Below are 27,820 nucleotides of genomic sequence, written 5' to 3'. Positions count from 1 at the left end.
GGCATCCTGGTCTTACAGCTTGGCTCTCCATTTAATTGAAATTTACAGAAACCCACCCAGCGGAGGGGAAGGGGGGCGCCTGGTGAGAGCCCGATGCCTGCACTCACCTCCCTATGGCATGTTCTCCCTCCCATAGACTGCCGCTCTGTAAACTTCAATTAAATGGAGAGCCAAGCTGCAAGACCAGAATGCCTACATTTCCCAACAAAACTTGAGGGAAGCTGACAAATCTAATAATCCCAACATTTCTATTAGGGAAAAACATCTTGGGGCAGCAGGAGTGGGTGGGGAGTGTTAATCCTTGCTTTCCTGCTATTGTTCTTTTTCAGTTTCTCCCCACCAGCTGATTTTTTTTTTAAAGGCCGAAGTCTGAGGATATCTGGATCTAAAGGGAGTGAACTTTCTGAGAGTAAACCCCATTAAGCATAGTAGGATTTATCTCCAATTAATAAACAGGATCAGAACGCACGTATAAGCGACAGCCTTAAATAGGCTGAAACGTGTGATTTTTTAATTCTGTAAAGGATGCCGGGGAATTCATGGGGAACCAGCATCTTTATCAAACTACAGTTCCCAGGAGTCTTTAGGGGTCACCAATGACAGCCAAAACGGTATAGTTATACAAGGTTGTACTTTTAGATCTTAAAAAAAGAAGTAACCCCCCCCCCCTCCCCACGACTGGAAAGAAAGGAGGTGGAAAAAAATAGCGTCTAAGCAAAGCCGATAAAGGAATGCTTTGAATAGAGACAGAAAGAAGCGGAGTTGAAAGAAACCGGGGAAGCCCATAGAGAAGGTTTTCTGCAGATACTGTCTGATTGGTTGGAAATCGGAGCAAAGACTACGCTAAGAACGATCAATGACTGGCGAGGCAGGAACAGGAGCCAACCAATAGGAAGCGGGCATCGCCGGGGAGGAGCGATCACCGCGAATTGATTGGTCGAGGACCGAAGGCGCGGCCAATGGCGTCTGGCGCCGGCGCCGGCGGCGTGGCTCTTCTGTGGAGTTGTGACGTGAGTCGGCCTTTTGAGGTTGTGACAGCCGCCGAAGAGCGTCGCCGCTGTCTCTCCCCCTCCACTGTCCTCTTGCGGTGCGCTTGGTGGAGGGAGCACCGGAGCCGGCTCTTTGAGGTACGGCGGAGGGGAGAGTGGCGATGCTGACGGTGGCTGTCAGGCTCCTTTGGGAGCCTCCTCTTGCCCGGAGGGGGCCTTTTTGTCGTCCAGAGGATGCTGAGCAAAGGCTGGCTTGCGCCTGCGGTGGGGGCTTAAGCTGGGCCTCTGGGCGGCATTGCGGCTCTGGCAGTCACGGGAGTGTAATTCTGTAGCGTCCCTTTCGCCCTTCAGTTCTCCGCTGACTTCCGCTCCCCCCTGCCCCGCCTGCCGGCTTAATTGGGTTTAGTGCTGCGCCCCGGAACCTCGTCTTTCTGCCGGGGACTGACTCTGGGATATGCAACGGGGTAGTTTCTCCGAGCACGAGCGCATGTTTCCTCTCCACTTCTCCCTCTTCTGACGCGCCTGGCATTCTTCGCCTCCTGGGGCGAGGGAGAAGGATTTCCAGGGAGAGGCTTCTGTATGCGTTCCAGCTCCAGCAGGTCTTGCCTTAGGAGTTATGCTCACCAGCACCGTTAAGCTTGTTGTAACGTGAGAAACTTTATCATTGGCTTTTTGTTCTCTCCCCGTAGAGCTTTGATAACTCCTTTTTTTCATTAGCTGGAGTAGTGTCTCCATCCCATCTGAAACTGCTTTTTTAAAAATAGTAGTCTATATGAAGGATGTTGCCTTATTTATTTTTATAATATGTAGGTGGGGTTCTTCAAATATGATGAAGTGTGCTCTAGTCCATGAAAGCTTATGCTAGAATAAAAACTTCTTGCATTCTGTTCTTGCTGTAATAGACAAACACAGTTAGTCCTTTGGAATTACTGACTTTCCGAGTTTTCCAATATCCGAAGAAGGGAGCTTTGGCTCTCAAAAGCTTATACTCTGAAAATCTTGTTGGTCTCTAAGGAGTCACTGGACTCAAATCCTGCTGTTCTGATATCCTCAGAAGTGAAGAAAATCATGTATTTGGGCACTCTTTTCTCACCCACCCTGTTTTTACTATGTGGCCAATAAACAACTGTCAAGCAATTAGAATAAGAGAGAGAAAGCTTTTAAGAGAGTTAAAAGTGGTTTGGGAAAGGTGTATGCATATTTGTTTCCTTTCATGTTGATTAGTGGTCAAACAGGCTTTTGCAGTTTTTTTAAAAAACAGTACTGAATTAAGTTCTGAAACTATCAGGGAGGAATGCATACGCCTTGTTTACTGACCCTTCCTTCATACTGAAAAACCTACACCTCTCCTTTCTCTGGTAATATTATGGGTTTTTCCTCAGAGCCTGAAGTGTTTCTTTTTTAGTCAAAGGACTAAATAGGAGAATGAAATGAGATGGTACTTACTGTTTTGTGTGGATGAGTTTTATATTTGGTGCACTTTAACAGCCATCCAGATCAAGAAGTCTTGATAACAATATGTGTATGGGCTTTGTAGTAATTTAAATCTGTTATGAACTACTAGTGTCAAATATGACTTTTAAAATGTTACTGCTGTATGTAGAAGATGTTGCTTTACTTTCTTATCCCATTCTTTTGCTTCTTAAGACAGCAAAGGCAACTCTGTTCTATTAGTCGGCAGTAAGATGTGACAGTGGACTTCATGACAGTCACAGCTATTTCACAGTTATATGGACTGTGATTTTTAAAAGCCAGGAAATAACCTTTCTTAAAGCAGTATTAAAAAAACTAGTTCCCTTTCTGTGAGGGGCTGTATGAGGCTAGACCTATCATGCTGAGTGGTTCAATGTGATGTAACTTTGAGTGATGCAATTTTAAACTGAGTTCTGTAATGAGGTAGTTGCTATTTTGGGGGGAAATTCCACTTCACATTTGAACTCTGTTAATGTTCTGTGTTAATATTAACAGAAATTAACTCTACATCTTCTGGAAGAGCTAGCAAAATTATGTAAACCATCTACATGAGTGTAAACAGTGGGATGCTACTAGTGCAATCCTGTGCAGAATTACTTCATTGATCTCAATGGGCTTAGATCAGAGTAACTCTGCAAAGACTTGCACTGTAAATGGTCTTAGGAAAATGCTTCAAAACTGACAAAAATTCAATAGAATTATATTCTGCTGAATAATTTTAAGATGTTTGCATCTGGTGTACAGAAATGTAGGAGACATGAATGGAAAATGTTGTGAATGAAGTCAATTTAAAGATGTAGAAATGGAAATCCTTTCTTCAGTCATTAGGATGGCCTGGGTTTGCAAAAAAAAAAAATGTATACTTCTAATGGATCAATTACATTTCGTAAGCATATGGGGACAGCTAACCTTGCAGTTAAACAATGGGCAAAGACATGTAAAAGTTGTCCTGAGTTGTATGAGGTACCTGTGGTGGGTCATCTTTTTTGGTACCTTCACAAATCTTTGATACAAAAATCTGACGAGAGAGGAGGAGAGAGATCATTGTATTTCCCCCAGCATAGTCTTTGGCATACCTCAGTTATGACTTAAATTGGTACACATGATAGAATAAGCTTATATCTTGAATGCTGTTTGTTAAATCTAACATGGTAGGGAGACAAGGGGAGATAGACCTTCCAGGAGTCACCCTCTTCATGATTCACTAGGTTCACTACTTGTCACCTTCAGCCAAGTGGAAGTGAAAAGTTTGTTTATATAGATATTAAAAATACTGGTTGGCCTGGAAGCAAAGCAATAGTGGCTTTCCTCTAACTACCAGTGAATTTGTGACTGGTACCAGTCTTGTGTGCAAAAGATTGCATGCATATAGTGTTGCTTAATTCTTTAAAAAACTCTGTGTAAGCCAATGATCTTCAGCGTTTCCAGACCTGGGACTCATTGAGCAAGAGACCCATTGATCTGCAGTGGTAACAAGTCATGTAACATCAGCCACCCAAGGTGTCAAGGCTAAGGCTATGGAAAGCAAGCCCAGAGGGACAGGCCTTGCCATATTGCTGCTGCTGCTTTTAGAGTGCATACAACGAGAGGCAGGAGGCATGGCTCCCTTGCTCATTAGGCATGTGCACTGGCAATAGGTCCTTGCAAAAGGAAACAGAAAAGGCATAGGCTCTTGCAACCCAGTAGGCAAGGCTCCATAGCCCACCGGAATGTATTGATCCATGGGGTGAAGATTTTAGGCATTAGCCATTTTTTAAAAACCCACTGAACTTGTCTTATGAAGTGGTGCGTGAGTTCTCTGATAACTCATGGTTAAAGCAGATTTTATTTTTCTTGATGATGGTGTCTGCTGTTGGTGTTACAAAGGCTTGGAAACAATGGCTGCATTGTAAAATGTAACTCTGGGCTATTTTTGTTTGGAAAGTGAATCATATGTAACAAATACAACTAAGTTTAGTGTTTCTGATACCTTGTAACAAGTACCAAAATTGTAGAAACTCCAGCAATTAGGTACTTGGGATGAAGGGGTGGTCTCCAACTTTTAAAACAGCTGTTTAATAGTCAAGGAAATACCCTGTTAGTGCAAACCCTTCAGTCTACTTCCAAATACCCGATGTGGGAGGACAAACAACAGGGGAAGTCTGCTGCCTTTGTGCCGGGGCTTGGTGCTCTCCTTGGAAGTTTCCCAGAAGTGTGTGGCTGGCCACTTTTAGGATGTTAGATTAGATGGATGTTTAAAGTGATCAAGCCAGGGATCACCTTACGCTCTTAAATATTACAGTGTTTTTTCCTCTTCCAGCACTTTTAGTTTTCTTTTTCTTTCCTCTTTTCCATTTCTACAAATAGCTCTACCCACAATCTGTTTACTAGGTATACATTGAAGAGAACCACAACGGGAAAAAAATAAGTACGTGGGTATATATCATTTTCAGAGATGGGAGGGAGAGTGCCTGTTAATCTCTAGGACCTGTTACTTATTTTCCTGTGTGTGAACTTTATTTTCAGATCTGCAACCTACTCCAATCATGTTTTCAAAACTTGCTCATCCACGAGTGTCTGCTGCTCTCTGTCGTAGTATTCATGCTTCAGCGAGTTCAGCTACGTCTGTTGCAACTAAGAAAACAGTCCAGCGCCCACCATCATCGGACTACATATATGAACGAGAAGCCAAGTATGGCGCACATAACTACCATCCACTACCTGTTGCTCTTGAAAGAGGAAAAGGTAATGAATTCTGTTCAAAACATATATAGGCAGTGGTGATCTAAGGATCATGGGGTTATCTAGAAGAGTGAAGCAAAAACGTCAGTGTAAAATGTTCAAGAAAGCTCAGAAGCAGCGACAAGTACTTTCAAAGTGAGGGTCCCCTGCAGAAATGTAAAGAACACACAAGTTTGTATGTTTCTCCATATTGGGTATTTAAGTGGGGAAATAAAATGAAATAGGGAGTCCCAGTAGTACCTTAAAGACTAACAATTTATTCCAACGTAAGTGGTTAGAATTGTATTTGTGTGTCTGCTGGAGACCTGGTACGTGTTTCTGGGGCTCTACTTATATATTAAATGGCCATGGCTCAGTAGCAGGACATCTCCTTTACATGCAGAAAGTCCTTGGTTAAATCTTTGGCACCTGCTTTGAACAGGGTCAGGCAACATGTGTGAAAGACCTAGGGTTGCCAGCCTCCAGGTGGTAGCTGGAGATCTCCTGGAATTACAACTCATCTCCAGGCCACAGAGATCAGTTCACCTGGAGAAAATGGCTGCTTTGGAAGGTGGACTCTTTGGAATTATACCATGCTGAGGTCCTTTTCCTCCCCAAATCCTGCCTTCTCCAGGTTTCATCCCCCAAATCTCCAGGAATTTCCCAGCTTGGAGCTGGAACTCTAGAAAGACCTCTGCCTGAAACACTAGAGAGCTGCAGTCAGTCAAAGTAGCCTGCACTGAACTTAATAGACTGATGGTCTGATTCAATACGAGGCAGCTTGACCTTTAGTCAATTGGTGGAGCCTCCTAATACAGAAATCTTGTGATCACTATCACATCATAAACAAAGAAATAATTCAAATGTGAATAGCTGCTTGGTTATCTTGGTTTAATGGGTAAAATACATTCTTACTGTAGTAGATTAAATTTAATAAATAAAAAAAATCTGAAAGCTGTAGTAGTGGTGTTCGTTTATTAGGGGCAAACAGACAAAGAAGTGAGCAAACTTCAGAACTGATAAAAGAAAATTGAGGCTAGATGCTGCATAAAAAGAAAAAAGTGGATGCAGAAACGGGTGTTGCTGAGCTTAGTGAAAAGCTCAGGGCTGCAGTTTGTAACTGTTCAGGATGGAAAGGAGGAAATATTATACAAACTTAGAGAGCAGCACTGAGTAGTCAGAATCCTACTTGGGTCTAATCAATAGGGCTTACTCCTAGGAAAGTGTTCATGCATTAATATCATGTAACAGAGATATAGGATCATTTCCTAAATTTATACTCTGCCTATATATAAAATAACACTTTTAAACTCCTCTGCCACATCAAAGTGCTTTCTAACTGTGCCAAGTTTTCTACAGATCGCCTTGGAAATCAGCATACCAACAGCAGCTAGCTAGCTATTGTGCTTGCTCTGGATTAACTTTGGGTTAAAGTGACCTCCTTAATTTGTTTCCCTCATCTGCCAATAGATATACTTTTGTTCATGTAGCTTATGTTCACGTAGTTTAGTACACGGTCAACATAACTGAGCCTAAACCGACCTATTTATTTTGTGTTCATCTTCTGCCAATAGAGATGTTTGTGTCAGTTAATACCAGGTCAGCCTAACTGAGCCAGTTGTTTCCTAATTAACTGTAAAACTAAATTTTCTACAACAAGGTATTGTTAAGCATTTCATCAGTTGGGACCTTCTTTCAGCTGAGATACTATTCTCTACAGTCAAATATATTTGAAACAAAATGTGAGTGTGCAGAAACATGCTGACTTGGATCCCACTTAAATTTTCTGCAAGTGCAAGAAGGGGATGATATTTGCTCATTCCCTCTGCTTGTGGGTGATCTCTGATTCCTGTGGTGGTATTTCTGGGCTCCCCTGCTCCCGGAAGTAACATTTCAGGGGTTGTTTGGGGCTGCCATGAAACGAGGGATCAATAGCTAATTGGCAGGGGAGGGTTGTAGGGAGGACTGGCTTGTGCCAAGGTGGTCAGTCCTTTAAAATACCCACCCAACTTGCAGCTGATTGATGGGCCAGGGATAGGGAGTCACGGGCATGCCTTGGCAAAGTCCCTGGTCAAACGTGAGGCGGGAGGGACCAGGCAGCAACACCCTAAGTTAGGTGTCTGAAAATTGTCTCCTTTCTTGCTGCATCTGGCATTCATTCTGCATTTGCAGCCTGAAGGGCTACCAATATAATTGAGAAGGACTTGGCCAGTGAGGAGAAGAGCAACTTACATCTCATGGAGATAAGGGAGAGAGGTCAGGGAAAAAGGAAACAGGTGCTAATCCAACCCCCTCCCCTCTCACTGTCGAGGCTAGCCAGCAGAGCCCAGTCATTCAGGACCAGACTATCCCAGTGTTTTAAAGTCATCTCATATTTTTAAGAAAACGAGTATTCATTTGGTTTTAGATGCATGTAAATTCAAAAGATGTGCATGCAGGAGATATACATTTCCAGTGCATGAACATAATATGTGTATACCCCAGGGACTTAGGGCTGAGATTAGATTGATCCATTTTTAGAGCTTATTTATATATTTATAACTCCCTTCCCCCCCTCAGGGGGGAATCCACAGTTGCTTACAGCACCATTCCCCCTTCCTCTGTTTTATCTGCACAACATGTCAAGATGTGGAAGGATGCCACATATTTGTGTGTGTGGTAAGCATTTTTAGGTAAAGGTGCAAGCACAGAGTCATTATTGACCCATGGGGGGGACGTTGCATCACGACATTTTCTTGGCAGACTTTTTACGGGGTGGTTTGCCATTGCCTTCCCCAGTCATCTACACTTTACTCCCAGGAAACTGGGTACTCATTTTACCGACCTTGGAAGTATGGAAGGCTGAGTCAACCTTGAGCCAGCTATTTGAACCCAGCTTTCGCCAGGATCGAACTCAGGTCGTGAGCAGAGCTTGGACTGCAGTACTGCTGCTTACCACTCTGTGCCACGGGGCTCTTATAAGCATTTTTAGCTGCTTCTTATTTAGACATGTAGATAAGATGAGAATTTAAGCCAATGAATAAATGAGCAACAAAAAGAGAGAGATTAAGTAACAGGAGTGTAAACAAAACAGCACCAGTAGAACAGATTTCTGAATATATGAAGTGGCTTTTGGTAGCAAAACTGTGAAGTTAGCCTTAATTTAGCACCAAGAGGCTATCGGTGTAATTGAAGAAGTGAAACAGTTCAACTGTTGACAATTTTTGGCTGGTCATAATGATCAGTTGATTGCAAAAGATGAGCAGTTCAAAATATGTAAGGGAATCATATTGCAGCTGCTAGTGTGTGTTTCCTGCTTTGTATATATGGAAGATGTTGTACAGAAGACTGTCTCATGCAAGCGTAGAATTTGAAATCCAGGGTGTTCTAGCTTTTCATGGGGGCGAGGGAGAAGAGTGAAAGAAGGAACCTCTTTTTGTCAGGTTCCTGATCCTCCCTTTCCAACCCTTCTGCTAAAGGCTCAGGAGATGGGAAAGTTGCCAGAAAGATCAGAGGATATGTTTGTGAGGTGCACATGCCTTACCCTGGCTGTGTCTATGTCTTAAGTGTCTTCCTCATAGTCTTGTACTTCCCTAAGCAATAGTTAGGCTTTTAAAAAAAAATCTGGCTGTAACTGAATCAGAATAATGGCTGTTGTGGGTTTTCCGGGCTGTATTGCCATGGTCTTGGCATTGTAGTTCCTGACGTTTCGCCAGCAGCTGTGGCTGGCATCTTCAGAGGTGTAGCACCAAAAGACAGAGATCTCTCACTGAGAGATCTCGGTCTTTTGGTGCTACACCTCTGAAGATGCCAGCCACAGCTGCTGGCGAAACGTCAGGAACTACAATGCCAAGACCACGGCAATACAGCCTGGAAAACCCACAACAGTCATCGTTCTCCGGCCGTGAAAGCCTTCGACAATACATTGAATCAGAATAAATAAAGTAATTAAGTTAAACATGAAAATTAGGAAAATGATCATTGCTGCTTATGTTTTTTGTGCCTTTAGGACAAAAAGTTCTGCAGAGTAATTCACATAGACAACCGATGTGACGTTGCTCCCTCAGAAGTTTCTGCTGGAAAAATTACTGGGTTTTTAGTTTTCTCTTGGTTGCTGTGCAGGCTGGGACTTGAGGCAACTGATTCAAAAGTTCTCTGAAATTCTTTAATTACATTTGCAAAACTTCAGCACTGCCTGAGAATGCATCTTTAGTGTTAGTTTAATATGAATATCAAATACTGACAAAGTCTAAGAGTTTTCTTGCTGTTCTGTAATCTTACAATACTAGATTAAAGCTAGTAGTGAAATGTAAGTGTTCGGTAACTGTTTACAGGATAACTCTCTTACTTGTTTACAGTTGCAAATTAACAACTCTGCAGAGTAAAATGATCTCTGAACATGTGTTTGGAACCTAGATAAGAGTATGGCAAGGCAGAAAATAATGGACAACATTATCAATTGCTTCCTTGAACACAAGTAAAACAACTTTGTCTTGGCATCTTACCATCTTCAAAAAGCTTATTGGTTGAGGGAAAAGAAAACAGCATTGTAACCTTGGAGTCTTGAAAATATACAGACTTCCCATTGTTTCATTCTGTCTGAAAGGACAAAGCTAACATTTGTCCATGATTCCTAGCAAACTACAGGTAGACTTGGGCAGAAGTTGCATGCTTGATGGTGTGTGCCTAACAAATGAAGAGTTCATCTTCTATGAAGAAACTATTGGTTTCCCATAGTTTTGGGACAAATCTTCTCTTTCTGTTTCTGAGCACCAACTCTTGCATTCTGATTGTCTTTGAAGCTGGTAAACTTAACTCATGTATTTATGGAGCTTTGATTGGAATATGAATTTTGTATCTCTATCAAATCACTGTTGTCTTTCCTTGCTAAAGTTAGCACAGACTGCTATATGTGGTTGTCATGAGCAGATTTCCATAGGTGAAAAATCTAATATCTGGCCAGTGCTAATTAAGAAGATAAGAGTAGCAGTTCATTTTGTGGCAAGAGTCCCCAGGCAAAAATGTAGTAATCTAACTGTTTCCAAGGGCAAAGGATATTTTTAAAGCTGTATTAAAGCATCTGTTCTATTTGTGAAGTGGTATTTTAGTTTATTAACCAAAGTTTTCCCCAAGATTTTAATTTTATCAGTTGAATTACATTGACTTGAGTCATCTTGTGCCTGTATCTTACAAAATACCTATTTAAATTGTTTTGCTTTACATATGATTAATATTCTCCTTTTATTCCTTTTTTCCAGGTGTTTATGTATGGGATGTAGAAGGCAGAAAATACTTTGATTTTTTAAGTGCGTACAGTGCTGTCAATCAAGGCCATTGTCACCCAAAGATTGTAGCAGCTTTGAAATCCCAATCTGAGAAACTTACCCTTACCTCAAGAGCATTTTACAATGATGTGCTTGGTGAATACGAAGAGTATGTCACTAAAATGTTCAATTACAACAAAGTGCTTCCAATGAACACAGGTAATATATTCGGAAAAGCATATGAATGAATAGTTTTGTAACTCCTGAGTGGAATACTACAGAAGACAGTTGTAGATCCCTGAAGTTTTGAATTACTTCCCAAGATCTGCTGGGCCTGTGCTGAGATGAACGTATTAGTATGTAAGGGTAGCTTCCCCATTTCCAGGATCCTAGGTAGGTTCTCCTCATGAGCAGTGTTCTTTTGTCACTGCTTGTATGTAATATGTGGTCTGATATAACAAGTTTCTTTCTCCTACCCCATTTCCTTGTGTGTGCTCTTTTTGGCTTAGGTGTGGAGGCTGGAGAAACAGCATGTAAACTGGCTCGTAAGTGGGCATATACGGTAAAAGGAATTCCAAAATACAAGGCAAAGATGATTTTTGCAGGTATGTTATTTAATATAATGAACTGTAGACAAGGCAAAAGTAATAGGAATGGCAGACTATGAAATCCAAAGACCATCTTCTGCCAGAGAATGGATATGTGTGATTTTTGCTGACTCTTCTTGTTGCATACTTGCCCCTCCCTCTCTCTCACCCTCCCTTCTTCTGTTCGTGTGTTCTTGAGGATACCTTGTGCCCCAGGTGTAGCATTTTGGGAAGCTCAGTGGACTGCAGCAGGAGCGGGGGCGGGCATTAGGAAAACACTGTTCCATTGGTGACCTTTAAATTCAGACCATTGTATCTAAAAAAGCAAAGCAAGCTAATGATGTATTTGTGTTACAGATTTATTTCTCTTTCCTTTAAAGCTCAAGCATGAGTTATTACTGTGTCTTCTGTCACTTTTCTAAGTGAACATTGTCACTTTTCTAAGCTGAAAACTTGTAGAATATTACTCTCTATGAACATGTATTACTAAATTATTAGTTCACATTGATTCTGTTTGGCACCATAAAGAGTTAAGCAGTACAATTATAAAGAGATTTACACTCTTCTAAGCCCATTCCTTTCCATGGACTTAGAAGGATGTGGCTGTGCACTGAAGATCAACTTTTTTGGGTGGTAGGGTGATAAGCTATAGTTATAACCCTGAGCACATTTGAAGGGAATAAAAGCCATTAAACTCAGAGAAATATTGTACTGTAATATGCTTAGAGCTGCTCTGCACATCTTTGAGCTTTCTCCATAAGTATCCTTAGCTTTGGTTGACAGCGTTTTATAACTTCACCTTAAAAATCTTGTTACACAGAATGCACTAATTTTACAACTGCAGCTAAAGTCTGTGTTTAGGCAGTTGGCATACATGTTTGGTGTAGTTAAACAATAATCTCTAATTAGTTCTGCTTTTGCAGCTAAATTGACGACCTTAACATTAAATGTGGTTCAAAGTCCAGTGCTAGGCTTGTAAAAGCGATTAGATAGATGGGTAAAAAGTGATAGAAGTCTTAAATTGATTTTCAATTACTTGTTCAGATAGGCTAGCTGGGAAATGTGCCTAAACACAATCCTTTCAACTTGAATCACCGCACTATTTTTGCATTAAAAGATACTTCAAATATTAGTAAGCTATGTGGTGTCTGCTAACCTCTTTGGATTGTTGAGCTGGCCAAGCTGCCAGCTCAACAATCCAACATAACTACCTTTCCTTTATTGACTAAATGTGGAAGCTTTTTAAACTGTTTGTCCTGTATCTCTCCTTTCAGCTGGCAACTTTTGGGGAAGAACATTATCCGCTATCTCAAGTTCTACAGATCCTTCCAGCTATGACGGGTTTGGACCATTTATGCCAGGTTTTGAAGTCATTCCATACAATGACTTGCCAGCTCTTGAGGTACTCCTAATTTTTTATTTGAAGTAACCCAGCAACTCTTGAAACAACTTTACATGTGTTGCCTTTGCACCTAAATTCAGTGTGGTGTTGCTGCTGTTCTGCTGTACTTTGTTACTGTTGTATTTAAATACCAAAATCTATGCCTAAATGGCTTTTACATCATTCTGCTGAGAAAATTATTTTTTTTGCTTTCTCCTTTGCAATCTGTCAGGGATATACTGATGCATGCCTGTAGTGTTTAATCTAAAATCTTATCCTTAGTAGATCATGTTAAAAGCTATTACGGTGTGAAGTCAACATTAGCTGGCATATTAGAGGTTAGGAGATGAAATATGATTTAGATAAAGATTTTTGTTACAGGGTCCGAAACTGCGTTTCTGCATACCTGCCATTCAGTGACTTGTTTCTATTTGTAATCATTTGTCCTTTAGCGTGCACTTCAGGATCCAAATGTAGCAGCTTTCATGGTTGAACCGATCCAAGGTGAAGCCGGTGTGATCGTTCCTGATAAAGGTTATCTAACAAGTGTGCGAGAGCTTTGCACAAAACACAATGTGAGTAATTCATTGCAAAAAAGGAAAATACGTTCACTCTGAAGAATGGCCAAGCTTATTAACTAGTATAGTATGTTTCTTTTAGACTAAAGACAGCAATTCTATGATGACTTCATATATTGTGAGATGCATGCTCTTATTTTCTTGACATTGCTAGTTTTCTCTTGTAGTGTTTGTCCCCCCCCCCCCCCGCCCAAATGTCTTAGTAGCATATCATCTAATATGTAGCTTCTTAAATCTTTCCAAGATCCAGCAGTGAGTGGTGCTGACTTTTTGGGGAAATCGGTGTTCTCATTTTCTCACCAGTGACTTCAGCTGGGTCCTGGGAGAATACTTTTCTGTAAGGTGAGCCCTTGCTCAACCCAGATATCTCACTGGTTCTGTGTCTGTCTGAAAAAGGCAGTAAAACTGTTGGAACATGCTTTGTGTACCCTGAGGCTTGGACTTCAGTCCCCTTGTACCCAACTAGCATATTGTCTTAATAGGACAGTTTTCAGAAGAGTTTTTTTAATCTTGTAGAGCAATGGTGGATTTCACCCTGTGGTATTTTTATGGTGTCCTGTTTGCCTCACAGTATACTTGGAATTTGCTACCCAACAGAAGACTGAATGTAAATAGATGTGCTTTAGGGATGTGACCCAGAGAATCATGTGTTGTAGAGCTTTGGAGAGTGTGCCCCAGGTTAAAAACAAACAAACAAACAAAAAACTAATGACAACCTTGTTCTCTGATAGAGAATCCACTTTTGAAATTTTTCTTTCCTTTTTTTTGTAAGTTCTAGAACCATTGCAGTATTAATATATATATACAGTAGATTTTGGGGAATTTCAAGAAACCAATTTCTAATAAGACAAAGAACTGTTCTTAGAAAAATGTGTATGTAAAGGATTTTTAAACAGATAGACAAAATCTTTTCTGCTATTGAAGTCCCCTCTTACAATATCATTTATATGTAATCCAGAAGGGCAAAGATATAGATAAGAATCTTTGACTTTGAGACAAAGCATTTAAATGCTGGAGTTTATTTGCTTGAAAAGTTGGGGTGGGCTTTCCATTTCAAAGATACGTTTTCTGTTAAAGGATTAGCATTTATATGTTGATCCCTGTGAAACAAAACAGGTGCTGTTCATTGCTGATGAAATTCAGACTGGGCTCGCTAGAACTGGGAAAATGCTGGCCGTTGATCATGAAAATGTAAGACCTGATCTGATCCTGCTCGGAAAGGCCTTGTCTGGAGGTGTTTATCCCGTAAGTAATGTATTTAAACACTGCTAACCTATTCTAAATGTATTGAAGTTCTCAACAAAGTACAACACTGATTTATGGAAAGGGTCATTGACAGGGTCTAGTTAAGCCATGTACCGGTATTCATATTCTTATAGTAGGGCAGTGCTTTTGATCTGAGGACACTCTGCACCACCAGTGTAGAGCTTTAGCATACTCCCTCCAGAGAAGATACACACATTTTGGGATAGTTCCATACATTAGCATGTTTGTTTCTATTTGAGTTCTTTCCATACTGCCTTTTAGAAGTTATGAGCTCTTTCAAGCATCTCTGCCTTATAGCAGCCTTTCTGATTTTCTAGAGAGGGAAATAAATGATTGTCAATGTACCACTGTAGAATTAGAAAAGATGTAGTACTACTAGTCCCTGAGACCATATCCTGTATCTTAAGATGACTTGATGGGTGCTTAACATGACCTGTACTTCAACTAGAAATGCTTTGATGCAGAATACTTCCGATCTCTGGTCCCCCATGTCACTAGTCTTGTGTGGATATATGCTGAGCTGGTCAATAGTGACTATGCAGCTTTGACCTCCCAAGGTCGTCACGGACCTGTTACAGCCCTTAGATGTCCAGATTAAGGCAGTCTTTGTGTAGTGTTTTTGTAGATCATCAGTAACTCTCTCTGAGCAAAGCCGGAGTTTTGTTATGCTTCCTGGAAGACATTTGTTCGCAGTCCAAAACATTTTGTACATGTTCTGAAATCTGCTTGGATGATTTTGGGCAATGTGTCTATCTTAAACATCCCAAATCAGTACACTGTTAGTTTTGCCCAGCAGAACAAACAGATGGACGGTCATGCACAGAATTATTTCATTGCAGCAGTGGTTCTCAAGCTGAGGGGTGAGACCCCAGAAGTTCTGTGATTCTCACAGTTCAGATGCAGGGCTTGGGTGGAGGAGGAACAGCATGAGCTTTGGTGGTTTTGGGCCCACTGGATGACGATCTGTTTTTTTTTAGTCTGCTTTTAGCTAAGAGAAGCAGTTTAATAGCAGCTAAAAAAATAAATTAAAAATTAATGGAAGCTGCTCTCTGACCAGGCAAGCTGTGTGGTGGCCTACAAGTTTGTTGCCTTTTCAGTCCATCCTAGAAATAAAATCACCTCACTTTTATGTCATAATTTTACTTTCTGCTTCTTTAATGTTGCCGCGCGTGTGTGTGTGTGTGTGACATGCCTTTTAAGTTGCTTCCAACTTATGGTGACCCTATGAATTAACAATTCTTTCAGGCTTTCTCATATATTGCAAACTAGAGGCTGTAGCTTCCTTTGAGTCAAGCCATCTCATTTTGGGTCTTCCTCTTTTCCTGCTACCTTCCACCTTTCTTAGCATTATTAATTTTTCCAGTGAATTGTCTTCTCATGATGTGACCAAAGTACAACAGGCTCAGCTGCATCATTTTAGTTTCCAGGGAGAATTCAGGCTTGATTTGATCTAGAATCCACTTATTTGTCTTTTTGGCCATCCATGGCACCTATCCGTAAAACACTTCTCTAGCACTACATTTCAAATGGCTCAATGTTCTTCCTGTTAGCCTTCTTCATTGTTCAACTTTCATGGCCATTAATAGTAAAGAGGAATACTACAGTATGACTTACCTTGATCTTGGTCCCCCAGCGACACATTCTTATCCTTAAGGATCTTTTCTAGTTCCTTCATGGCTGCCCTTCCAAGTCCCAGTCTCCTTTTGTTTTCTTTGTTACCGTCTCCTATTTGGTTGGCGATTGAGACAAGGGGCTTTTCTGCACAGGGTTTTTTTTTTTGTTGGTTTTGGCCACATAGAACTTGAGTTTATCCCCTGAGTCCCCCATGCACGGTCAAAATACCGTGGTTCAGTCTTCAAATTGCTCCCCATATTCTTTTGCATTCTGTACTGTGAAAGGCCACAGCTGCTGCAGGATTGATCCCCTCCCCAGGTTTTCTGTTGTTTTTCTCCCCATGCACGTATCCCAGTGTGTTTTCACAGTGAAGTTAAGGTGGCTTTTTTGAAGAGCAGAATGTTTTCTTCAGTGTAACCTGCCTTTCACCCTTCCCTTTATCCCCTTGAATCCTGATTGGTTGAACAGCAATGAGTAACCCCTCCTTCTTCCCCCACCAGTCTCAGTCCTCATACTTAAAAAAAAAAAAGTCATCAAATTGTTTGTGTTGCATGTGCGCACTAACCTCAACAGTATGAAATAAATCGTATTTGCACTCAGACAAGCTATTTAGGATGATATTTTGTTCGGAAGTCTGTTTCCCATATTTTTTAGTCCAGTTTCCCTCTAAGTTTTTAAAAACAATGTTGCAATATTGTTTTCTAAAATACTTGCTTAACATTTTAACGTTCCCTCCAGAACACCTCAGCCAATCAACACTCATAAGATTTGTTACATTTGGAGCTCAAATAACATTATCCAGTCATTGATGGACATGTACAGGATTGAAGGTACAACACTCACTAACATCCCAACATTGCAACGCACTGCACAAAAGAAGTAATTAAAATTAGTCTTCATCTCCCAGAAAGCCCACTTGAGAAATGGGGCATTTTTCAAAGTGCAGAAAAGATAATCAAACAACACTTCAGTTAGAGTCCTCTAAGTGTGGAATTACAGAAGTGTAGTCCTCGCCAGCCAAATACTCTGAAAACCCACTATAAATTGAATATGCAGAAAAGGCCAAGGAATAGAAAATCTTTAGTTTCAATTTTTACATTAGTTTCAGGTAGATAGCTTTCTTGGTCTGCAGTAGAACAGCAGGATCTGAGTCCATTGGCACCCTAGTCGGTCTGGTTGGTCTCTAGGATGCCACTGGACTCAAATCCTGAATTTCTTCATTGACTTCCTTAAAATTGTATAATTCCTCAGTAGGCATTACTTTTTTCCCCTTGATGTTCAGCTATAATCCTGCTCTGGCACTTTCTCCTTTAACCATCAGTAGTCATTTAAAATCTTATTTTCTGCCAGAAGCCCTTCCTTTACAAAGTTGTTATTTACATTTAGATACAATGTGTACATTTGATAAACTTTCCATAAGATTTTAGGTTGTTTTCTCTATTTGTCTCCTTGAATCTTTGTGGATGAAATGTCTTGCCTTGTACTGGCTTTCCACTGAGTGACAGTGCAGTCTGCCCCAGTTGGTCACCTTTGCTGCAGAATCATGTTTCTTTAACCAAGGCCATGGGAGACATCTCACATACTATTTTTAGATATACATCGAAGCGTGTGCCTAAATCGGTTTGCATTTGTAAATGTGAACATCGGATAACATGCACCCACACACTCCTCAAGAAGATGTGTTTCATTGCAGCTCCTGTTGAGCAAATGTTTTATTACAAGTTTGGGCTTGCCTTGGATATACTGTGTAAAATGACCATTAAATCATCATACTCATTTGGTTACTTGATATTGCTGTATACTAACTATTACAAATGAAAAATAAACTTTTTCTCTGGTAACTGATGTGAGATTTTTTTCAGTAGAACAAAGTAGCATGAAAATTCTTTGCAAATGATTTCCAAAAGACAGAGTAAGTTTAGAAGTGGCTCTCACTTTAGAAAGTTTCACCTGAACTGTTCTACAGAACTGCTGAGTTGCAGGGTTCTTACTGAGCCCACAGAAATCAAGAGGAAGTGACAACTTCCCAAGAAGTATTTGGTTCTGCTGCGATTATACCTTATGCTACAAGCTGGGTAAATACTGAAGAACAGAGGGAAAAAATCTGGTGCTCGCTTCTTTTTTAAAAAATGGCTTGTTTTGGAAGAGAGCATTCAGGTCTACCTGTGATTGAATCTTAAGTTTTTTCAGGGGGAACGCAGGGGAACGGAGTTCCGGAACCTCATGAAAATGGTCACATGGCTGGTGGCCCCGCCCCCTGATCTCCAGACAGAGGGGAGTTTAGATTGCCCTCCGTGCTGCTTGGCGGTGCGGAGGGCAATCTCAACTCCCCTCTGTCTGGAGATCAGGGGGTGGGGCCACCAGCCGTGTGACCATTTTCTCTGAGGGCAACCCACTGAGTTCCACCACCTCTTTTCCCAGAAAAAAAGTCCGGAGTATATTATATACAAAGCAAGATCAATGTGCTTCAGTTTCAAAGAAATGTCTTCATTATTGGGATGCTTGAATTAAGTAGGTTGTTCACATGCATTGGTTGAACAAGCTTTGACATGGGGACATCCTTGCTGAATAGGATAAATACTACAGTCAGCTCTTTTGTAGATTGGAGCTCCCTTTTCTTTTTTGAGCGGAGTCAAATTTTAAATGGTAAATGCACACTAAATACAGTAAAAGGGCCATCACATCTGCAGACACTGCTGTTTTAGAACCATTTACTTGAGATGCACTACCAAAGGATTTTAAAGTAGTTTAGGAATGCTGCTTTTGGCTCTGTATAGCAATAATAGTCATAGACAGCAAAAATACTACATGCTTGTAATTTTGTTGAATGAAACAGTCTTAAGTGCTTATAATATACAAACTCCTTTGTGGTCAGGCAGAAGAGTGTTACCTTTTTATTATTCTTAATGCATTGGTTCTTAGTGCAGCATTTCTGTATGTAGGTTTCTGCTGTACTGTGTGATGATGAAGTAATGCTCACCATTAAACCCGGTGAACATGGCTCCACATACGGAGGGAACCCACTGGCATGTCGGGTGGCCGTGGCAGCACTTGAGGTATGTAAGTTGTAGTTTAAGGCCTTAAAAAGTTGAAAAATGGTTGGACTAACACTGCTATGTTTAACGTGTGAGTTGTGTTTTCAGAGAGAGGCTAATTTGGTGTAGTAGTGGTTAAGAGCGCAGGACTCTAATCTGGAGAGCCGGGTTTGCATCCCCACTCCTCCCCTTGAAGCCAGCTGGGTGACCTTGGGTTAGTCACGGCTCTCTGGAGCTCTCTCAGCCCCACCCACCTCGCAGGGTGATTGTTATGAGGATAATAATGGCATACTTTGTAAACCACTCTGAGTGGGCTTTAAGTTGTCCTGAAGGGCGGTATATAAATCGAATGTTATTATTATTATTATTAATTTCCCTAAATTTACCCTTTCTTTAAGAATAAAATGTGACACTAGCACATCCTGCTGAGCGACCGGTCTGCTTTAGGTTGAGCAAGTGCACTGTAATTGCTAGAGTGTTAGACCAGGGCATGGGATGCCCAAGTTTGAGCCTCTCCTCTGCTGTGAAGCTCACTAGGTGACTGTTGGCCCCGGCATGGCTCTCATCCTAACCCTCTTCACTGGTTACTGAGAATAAAATTGGGGGTGGGTGGTGTGTGTGGGGGTAGTACGCTACCTTGGGCTCCTTGGAGAGGTTTAAAATGTCATTCTTAGAATAATGATGCTGTGACTTCAGTACATTTTTCTGTATGATTGTATGCTGTTAGGAGTGCAACCAAATGTCCTGCTTCTTGATCAGCTTACTTTTTCTTGCAGGTGTTCTTGTACTGAGCCATACTAAATTTTATGCTTACTCCATTAAGATTCTTAGGCATTCAAACTTCATCTCAAACTTCTTTAGGTAATTGAAGAAGAAGACTTAACAAAAAATGCAGAAACCATGGGCAATATATTGAGGAATGAACTGATGAAGACCCCTTCAGATATTGTAACATGTGTCAGAGGGAAAGGATTATTAAATGCTATTGTTATTCGTGAAACTAAAGGTAAGGCTAATGTTTCTTAGGTGGGGTGCTAGCCCTTCTGTATTCTTTCTCTTTTCCCCTACATTTCTTTTTTAAAAAGGCATTATTGTGGGTGCTTCAAAAAGAAAGGAGGAGCAGTCTGTCTCTAGAGAAGAGACAGACTGACCACACCAGACATGAAACTTGAGTGTTTAGCCAGCTCTGAGCAGAAACTGCAGCTGAAGGCTTGTGACAAAGCCCAGGTAAGGGCTGCCTAGGGTAGAATCACCTTCCCATAAGAATTCATAAGTTTAGCAATTTTATGTGCTGCGTGCAAACTTTGAGCTGGTCTAAAGTGTGTGGCAGCACAGCTGCCCCCATGTGGCCACAGTTCCAAAATGCCTAGAAGTAATGTTAGCTTTGAAGGTTTCTCTCCTCAACAGAATGAAGCTGCATACTTCATGTTACCTTATAGTTATATTTACTCCACAATAAATGCAGATGTTGATTGCCTTGTATTTCTTTAAGATTATGATGCCTGGAAAGTGTGCCTGCGACTCCGTGACAATGGACTTCTGGCCAAACCAACACATGGTGACATCATCAGGTTGGCCCCTCCACTGGTGATAAAGGAGGATGAGCTCAGAGAGTGCATTGAAATTATCCATAAAACACTCTTATCTTTCTGAAATCACATTTTCAAAGCACGTCTTCAATTTGAATCTGCTAAGATCCTGCAAAAGTGATGCTCTGGAGCCCCTATTAACATTTTCTTCCTTAACATTATGAAAAAACAGTTAATATTTCTAAAATTAAATAGTTAAACATTTTTTATGATGGATCTACTCTTAAATATACTTTCTATATTTTGGAAATTTTGTTGGCCTTTATTTGAAGGATTATGAACGGCTTAATATCTTGTCTATGAATATCACTGAAAGCTTTAAGTATAAATGTTTAACTCTAATGTATCAAATGGTAACATCTGAAGAAGATTAAAAAATAATAATCTTTGGCTTTTTAAAAAGTCCTTTGGTGCTGTGTAAAGACTAAAGTTTTGCTAAAAGTGGTTATATCCTGTCAGGAAATCCTTGCTTGTAAAGTTCTCAGAAATAAAGTTTGTACTTTCAGAAAGGTACATCTGTTTATAAAGGCTGACCAAACTGGATGTCATAGTTGGTATTGTAAGAAACATCTGTTTAGTGACATACTGGCATTGACTCTAGATTGCAAAGTTTTATCTGTAAGATGAAACTTGTGTGTAAATGTCAAATTTTTTCTTAAATTGAAAATAACTAAACATGGCAACCCAAACATGTCATTTATAGTGTTGTTTTCAGAAGATTCTTCATAATAAAAATGTGTATCAACCTTTTTATTTCTGAAAGTTTTTAAAGGTGCTTGAAGATATCTTGACATCTGCCTTTTTCTTGAGTAGTCAGTTTCCCACTACGATGAAATATATTCATTTGTCATATCAAGCTAATTGCAATGGCCACCCCTAACTCTGCCAATGCAGAAATTCACCACTTTTATGCTATTCTTTTGATATTGTAATGCTGATGTTAATGTTAGCATACTATTATGTACATACCAGATGCAGTACAAGATTTAAATTCTGTGAGATAAGAAAGCATTACAGAGTTATGGTATTTCTGTAACATCTGTTTTATTATAAGATCTATAAACAGAGCACTGTAGAATGGGCATTTTTACAAAAGGCAGCAGATTCCACAGACTCCCAGTACCCCATGCTGCTTCCCTCTAACTCAGGGCTCCAAAACATCACCTCTCTTGTTCTGTCCTGATTTATACTGCAAGACTTCAGGTTGGCAAAGTGCTCACCTCGGACTCACCCCTGCACAAGGGATGACCAGCCGTGGTCATTAAGAAACATCAGCATTCTTTTGATGTCTCATTCACTGTCACCTGTACTCACAATAGTTCACTCATTTCTTAACCTGCATTGTTATTGTAATTGAATATATTAAAAATTTATTCATTTGGAAAAAGCAGGGAGGGGATGATTCCACCTACTGTGGGTTGAAGCTGTTTTGAAGGCGTCTAAAGTACAAAAATGAAGATGGCTATTTTCAAATGATCATGAAAATGTGTCTTCAAAGAATAGTCCTCATGTTTGTGGGTGATCGTTCTGGATTCATGGATAATATACAGGAGCACTGAGTAGTAAGGCACCACACTCAGTTGCTCATGATCTGACTTATTTGCTGGGAGCAGATCCTGTTTTTGCAGATTATGTCAAAATACCTTAAAGGAAATTGAACAGTGAGTTATAAAACTCTCTCTCTCTTTCTGTGTGTGTGTGTGTGTGTGAGAGAGAGCGAGAGAGAGGGGGGGAGGGGGAGGGAGTGTGAGGGAGAGAGGGGGAGAGGGAGAGGGAGAGAGGGAGTGTGAGGGAGAGAGAGTGTGAGAGTGAGTGTGTGTGTGAGTGTGAGAGAGTGTGTGTGTGTGTGTGAGAGAGAGAGCGCAAGCGCTCCTGAAGTCAAGGCGGCCAGATGCTTGGTCTCCGGAGATTGCTAAACCACTTGTCAGGTGGCTATTAAAGGCTTGCTTCTCTATTTACAACTGTTTGTAAGGAAATGTTTGGTTTAGTCATTTTTCCGCAAAAGCACTAGTAACTCGTACTATATCGTGGCTCTTGATTTTTGTATGTACGTTCATAAATGAATTTGTCAGGACAGCTTAGTTGAGCGATTGGTTGCTATTTCTCAAATGGTTCTGGCTTGTTTGAAGAACTAGTTCAAGCAAGAGATGAGTAATAGCTCTGTCTTTTGTCAGAAAAGTCTTCTTTATTTTTAGAACTTTATACATTGCTCTTACGCGCTTTTAATAATTGCCAAGCCTCTGTTTCTCCCTTCTACTGGAGAATTCCATCAAGATGCAGCCGGACTTGAAACAGAGCTACAGTTTGTAGAAGGGTGGAAGCTGAAGAGGGGAGGTTTCCTGTTGGAGTTGCCTCTTGACTGCTGTGCCAGGCAGGAGTTTCTTGAAGGGATCCTTGGTTCTGAGTATTAACGCATTTTACACTTGGCTGGTGTTCAGCTGCCAAATATAGTCAAGATGCTACAATCAAGATGGTTTTTCTAAAACGACTTGTCCAAACAGAAGAGAATAGCTAAGTTGTCCATGTGAAACTAACTTGAGACGGTAAAAATAAAGATAGACATTATCTAGGAATGATTTGAACATAACATTAGAATTGAGAAACAAATTAGAGTTCTCTGTATAGTTAGATGGGAGCTCTTCACCACTAGTAGTAGGAAGTTCACTTATGACAGGCATATTGTAATTCTTTTAAAAAAGAAAGTATAGAAATTGATTCTGTGAAACAAATGCATTTCTCCCTAGGCTATTTTTCTAGTTTAGAGTCCTTATGAGCAGCTGCCCATTACAGTGTATTCTTTGTTAGATGGAAAAACAGCTTTCATAAGAATATGAACATTTTGTTGTTTTGGGTCAGCAGGCTTGTTGGCTCAGAACACAGATAAGCACATCAGTCTTCCACTGTTTGCTTCATCAGCGTCCCTGTTTGTTTCTTTTAATCTTTATTCTGTCTTCTACCAAGTGACCAGAAGATGGCACCACCTTCTTACAAGAAAAAATCCGATGGCTGACTCCGGACAGTTTCTAGGTTCCTGTCTCTTGCAGAAGTAGGAAGTACTATCTGTGTTGTACAACATTTTTTGCCTTTTTCTGCGTCCTACATATTTCTGTTCAGCCGGGCCTTCAAATATTTAAACAGAAAAATCCAGTTATTTAAAAATTAATAGTAGACGATAAAGAGGCGATATTTATAATTACACTCGATACGGGATACTCTAAGAAGCAGGGAGACCGGATCAGCTAAGTGCAGAGCAGCTGAACTGGACCTGGTATATGTGGACTTGTGAGCTCAGGGTTTAGTTCCAAGTTAGTCCCTTACACTTCACGGTGAGTAAAATGAGAATTAAGATTTACCTGTCTCAGAGTTATTGAGGCAAAGCACACAGAGATCCACCAATACTGTAATAATTAAAACGCTATACACAGTCACAGCAGGCTCAATCTGAACTATTTTCACTATATAAAAATAAAAGTAGGTTCTAAGTGGAAAAACAGAAGCCATAGAAAATATCCTAATGGTGGCAGCAGAAAGTTGCAAAGAACCAGCTTTAAATGCCCCAAAGGCTCTTCTATCTAAACAGAAATACGGTATCTAGAATCATTAGTGCTAGTAGGGGTCAGAACCCCATGCCAGGTGCTAGACTAGAGTTGCTTAATTCTCCCCACCTCACTCATTCATACACGCATGTGCACACACAAAATCCTTTTTCTGATGCAGAGATTTATAGCTGACAAGAAGTTGCTACTCCCTGTTCCAAGGAGTGGAGTCTGTCTGATAGCCAAGGTTTGGGAAGGATCCCATAAGGCTGACATGCTGCTTGAAAAAGGCTCCACATGTTTGTTTTTTCACTTCTCTAAGTAACCTGAAGCTGCCTGGAGATCATTGGGTGGCAACCCAGTCTATTTAAGTGTGGGACTTCAAAAGACATGTGAGGGACTTGTTTTTTTCCTCTCAGCCATTTGGATTATGCACTTGGTGCTGCTTGAAACTGGAGGGGGGCAGAAAGGTGGTTTTGTTTCAAATTAACTGGGCTTAATTTAACCTGTAAACCCATTTACTATATTTTAAGTGGTGTGTAAAGTGTTTGCTAACACTGCTGAGTTAGGTATCACATTTAATATTGTAAGTGTAGTGTAGAAGTTAATGTTGGACTACTTGCCATGGGACTTATTAAGCGGCTTCTTTGGTAAGGTTGCCAAGTGCCTGCAGACAAACTGTCCTGCCCCTCTAATACACGCTTACTGAGATGTTGCTTACTGGGTAAAAAGCTTCAACTGCCCATTTCTACACATTAAGCCTCTTTCAAAAGGACGGGGCAGTTTTTCTCCAAGTTGCTGGTAACTCTAGACTTCGGACCAGTTTTCTTTCTCAGCTGTTGGAAGGAAGGAAAAACCTTGTACAGTGCCCTGAGCTTGTTGGAGAAAGGGTGAGATGCATTCAATAAGCCAGTCATCAACCTTGTACCAACAGAGTATATGAAGTCAAAAGCATTCATGAATGTGGCTTAACGTTAAGCATAATGCCCCCCTCCCCCAAAAGAGTGCCAGAGTCTTATCTTCTAGGTGGGTCTAAACCACAGCTCTTTGTGGAGCTGGGACAGGTCAGCAAGCTCTTGCAGAAACAGCTTTTGGGGGCTTCAGTGAACCGAAGAAAACGTCCCTTCCGTGTGCATTCCTGTGCAATGCCTGTGTTTTATAGGCCCCTGGCTCCACAAATGATTCTAGAACGAATGGAACATGAGCAGTTTGCATCCAGCATTGTCTTGAGATGGCCTCATCTTCATCCAATAGCAAAAGTCAGGGGCCTTAACTGCTTGCTACATTTTTTCTTTGGTCCATAAACAAAAATGGGCATTATGAGTTCAGTGCTAGGCAGGGCTTTTTTTCAGCTGGAACACGGGGGAACAGAGTTCTGGAACCTCTTGAAAATGGTCACATGGCTGGTGGCCCCACCCCCTGATCTCCAGACACAGGGGAGTTTAGATTGCCCTCTGCGCTGCTTGGCGGTGCGGAGGGCAATCTCCCCTCTGTCTGGAGATCAGGGGGTGGGGCCACCAGCCATGTGATCATTTTCACCAAGGACAACCCACTGATTTCCACCACCTCTTTTCCCAGGAAAAAAAGCCCTGGTGCTAGGAATAATTCCAGGTGCATGCAGCCCAATGAGAATTGTGTGTCTGTAGCACTCCCGTCTAGGCAAAAGACCTGAAAATACTGAATATCTGGAAAAGGTGGCTTTTCAAGGAATAATATTGAATGATTTGATACTTCCTCTGCATGCATTGGACTCTCATCTTAACTGCTTGAAGTGCATCTGTGAACAGATTACTGAGTTTTTTGATAACATTCAATTAAAACTGAAAATGCTTATGAAAGGCAAGAGAAAAAGATTAGGGTTTAGAGCCAAGGGAACCCTTTCACATGTGAAAGGTGCATCTTAGAAGGGTTATTTTATACCTCACACTGGAGACCTATGTAAGAAAAATGAGACTAAATCTGAACAGTTTCTTCTGTTTGTGCAAGAATTTGTATAACCTTGTGAAAGCAGAAACACAATGACTTCTACCAGCAGTCCATGCTATAGTCCCTCATGAATTCTTCTGCAATTGTTTTGCCCCAAATCAGGGGTCAGTGACCATTTATAACTGAAAGTAGTCCTGTTCCCATGTACAAATATTTACGGTAACAACTTGCATGTATGTGTATGCACCTTATTGTAAGAAAGAGCCAACATGTATTCACTTTGCAAAAGAAATGGGGATCCTGTACCTAGCTGAATGTGGGTTTTCAGATCACACGTTAAGCTCATGTCTTGAATATAATATGAGAATTAACTCAATGCATGTTAACTCAAAGAGCTCTCAAGGGTACGCTGTACATGAAGTGTACATGCATTCACTGTAATTTGTGAATGGGACTAGAGTCAAACTGTTACCCAAATGGTTCCAGATTGCCCCTCTGAGTGTATCCAAAGTGCAGACCTTTTCCTATGTACACCAGGGTCCCACAGGGTAGGGAGCATTTATTCCTAAAGAGTTTGAGGGGGATAGTTAATTAACATTCAATTATGATAATGAGACTTTATTACTAACAAATATAGATGAGGAGACATGGTGGAGAGGCGGTATATAAGTTGAATAAATAAATAAAATTAAAATAATTAACATGGACACTTGGTATGTGTCTTCAAATGGATTGGGTTGCATTAACTAATTCCAAAGGTGATTGGAAAACTAGGTCAGTGTTGAGGAATCAGGGAAGAATAGGTGATGGATGATAGATGAGGAATAGAAACCGAGAGGAAACATAAATCTGGATACCTAAGGTTAGGTGTCGCTATATTTCCGTGGAAGAGATAGTTACTTTGTTTATCGTTTCTGGTGGACTTGCTGTAAAGCTAAAAATTTTTAGACCCAGATTCGTACGGTCATACAAAAAATACTAAAGACTACTGTACAGTTTAAACCAGAAGCCTTTTTGTTGGGATTAATGGACAAACAGTTGGAAAATCGGCATGGGATTTTATTTCTATACGTTATTACAGCAGCTAGGGTTTTGTATGCACAGAAATGGAAAAATTCGGAATTACCTTCAATAGAGGACTGGACTATGAAAAGGACAGAGTTAGCGGAGATGGCAAAACTTACAGCTTTTATCAGAGACAAAACATTGTCTATCTTTTTGGCTAACTGGAAACCCTTTATTGACTTTCTGGACGAAATGAGGAATAGTGACTTGATGATTTGTGGTTTTGATCATTAAGAAGATAATGGGGGAAATATAAAACAAGTAGAATGGAGGCAGTAGTGAAAAAGAAAATTTTGGAGAGATTGTAATTTTGCTTTAAAAAAAAGGTAAGTGTTGTGGAGAAGAATGGAAATAAAATCTGTTATTGTTCTTTTTCGTTTCTAAGTTCCAAGTTTTGTAACTGTCTACTTTTTCCTTATTCTTGTTTTTCTGCCTTTTCTATGGGCTTTTATTTCTATTAATAATAAAAAACCCCCAATATTGCAGAGCTGGAAAAAGTGCCAAAGAAGGCAACCGAGATGACCAAGGTCATCTTTCGTATGAAGAAAGGCAGAAGAGTTCTGTAAGCATACAGTAAGAGATAATTTTATAATTGTGCTTGTTTTTGCCTGAGAAAAAATTGGAAGACTTTTACCATAATTTATCACATTTAGAGTACGTCTGACGTTGTCAGTCATACTTATTTTGTAAGTGATATAGCTTTTCTAAAATCAGTTGTTTAATGTAATAACATGAATGTAACCTTGGTCTGTTTGATGTACAAATTAAGACAGGACAATGCAGCATATCTAAATGTGTTGAGGGGTTATTTGAACATTATAGAATTTATGGCTCAAAC

The 27,820-nt window shown here is 40.5% G+C and overlaps 1 protein-coding gene across 2 annotated transcripts; it reads left to right on the top strand.

Moving 5' to 3' along the window:
• The first annotated feature begins 1,004 nt into the window (after nt 1-1,004).
• On the top strand, nt 1,005-21,206 carry OAT (ornithine aminotransferase). 2 transcript variants are annotated; one of them, XM_054982672.1, is made up of 11 exons: nt 1,010-1,127; nt 4,809-4,869; nt 4,968-5,186; nt 10,400-10,624; nt 10,915-11,010; nt 12,267-12,394; nt 12,826-12,948; nt 14,068-14,196; nt 18,774-18,887; nt 19,728-19,872; nt 20,359-21,206. In XM_054982672.1, exons 3-11 carry the CDS (start codon nt 4,988-4,990, stop codon nt 20,517-20,519), a joined length of 1,320 nt encoding a protein of 439 aa, XP_054838647.1. In that variant the 5' UTR covers nt 1,010-1,127; nt 4,809-4,869; nt 4,968-4,987; the 3' UTR covers nt 20,520-21,206. The 2 variants fall into 2 exon arrangements, with proteins under 2 accessions (XP_054838646.1, XP_054838647.1); XM_054982671.1 differs by lacking the exon at nt 4,809-4,869 and having other exon boundaries at nt 1,005-1,127.
• Nucleotides 21,207-27,820: the final 6,614 nt, after the last annotated feature.

Source organism: Eublepharis macularius, chromosome 6 (assembly GCF_028583425.1).
Source record: "Eublepharis macularius isolate TG4126 chromosome 6, MPM_Emac_v1.0, whole genome shotgun sequence".
Lineage (NCBI taxonomy): Eukaryota > Metazoa > Chordata > Lepidosauria > Squamata > Eublepharidae > Eublepharis > Eublepharis macularius.
The sequence above is the reverse complement of the archived record's forward strand: the minus strand, read 5'-3'. Positions and strand labels throughout refer to the sequence as shown.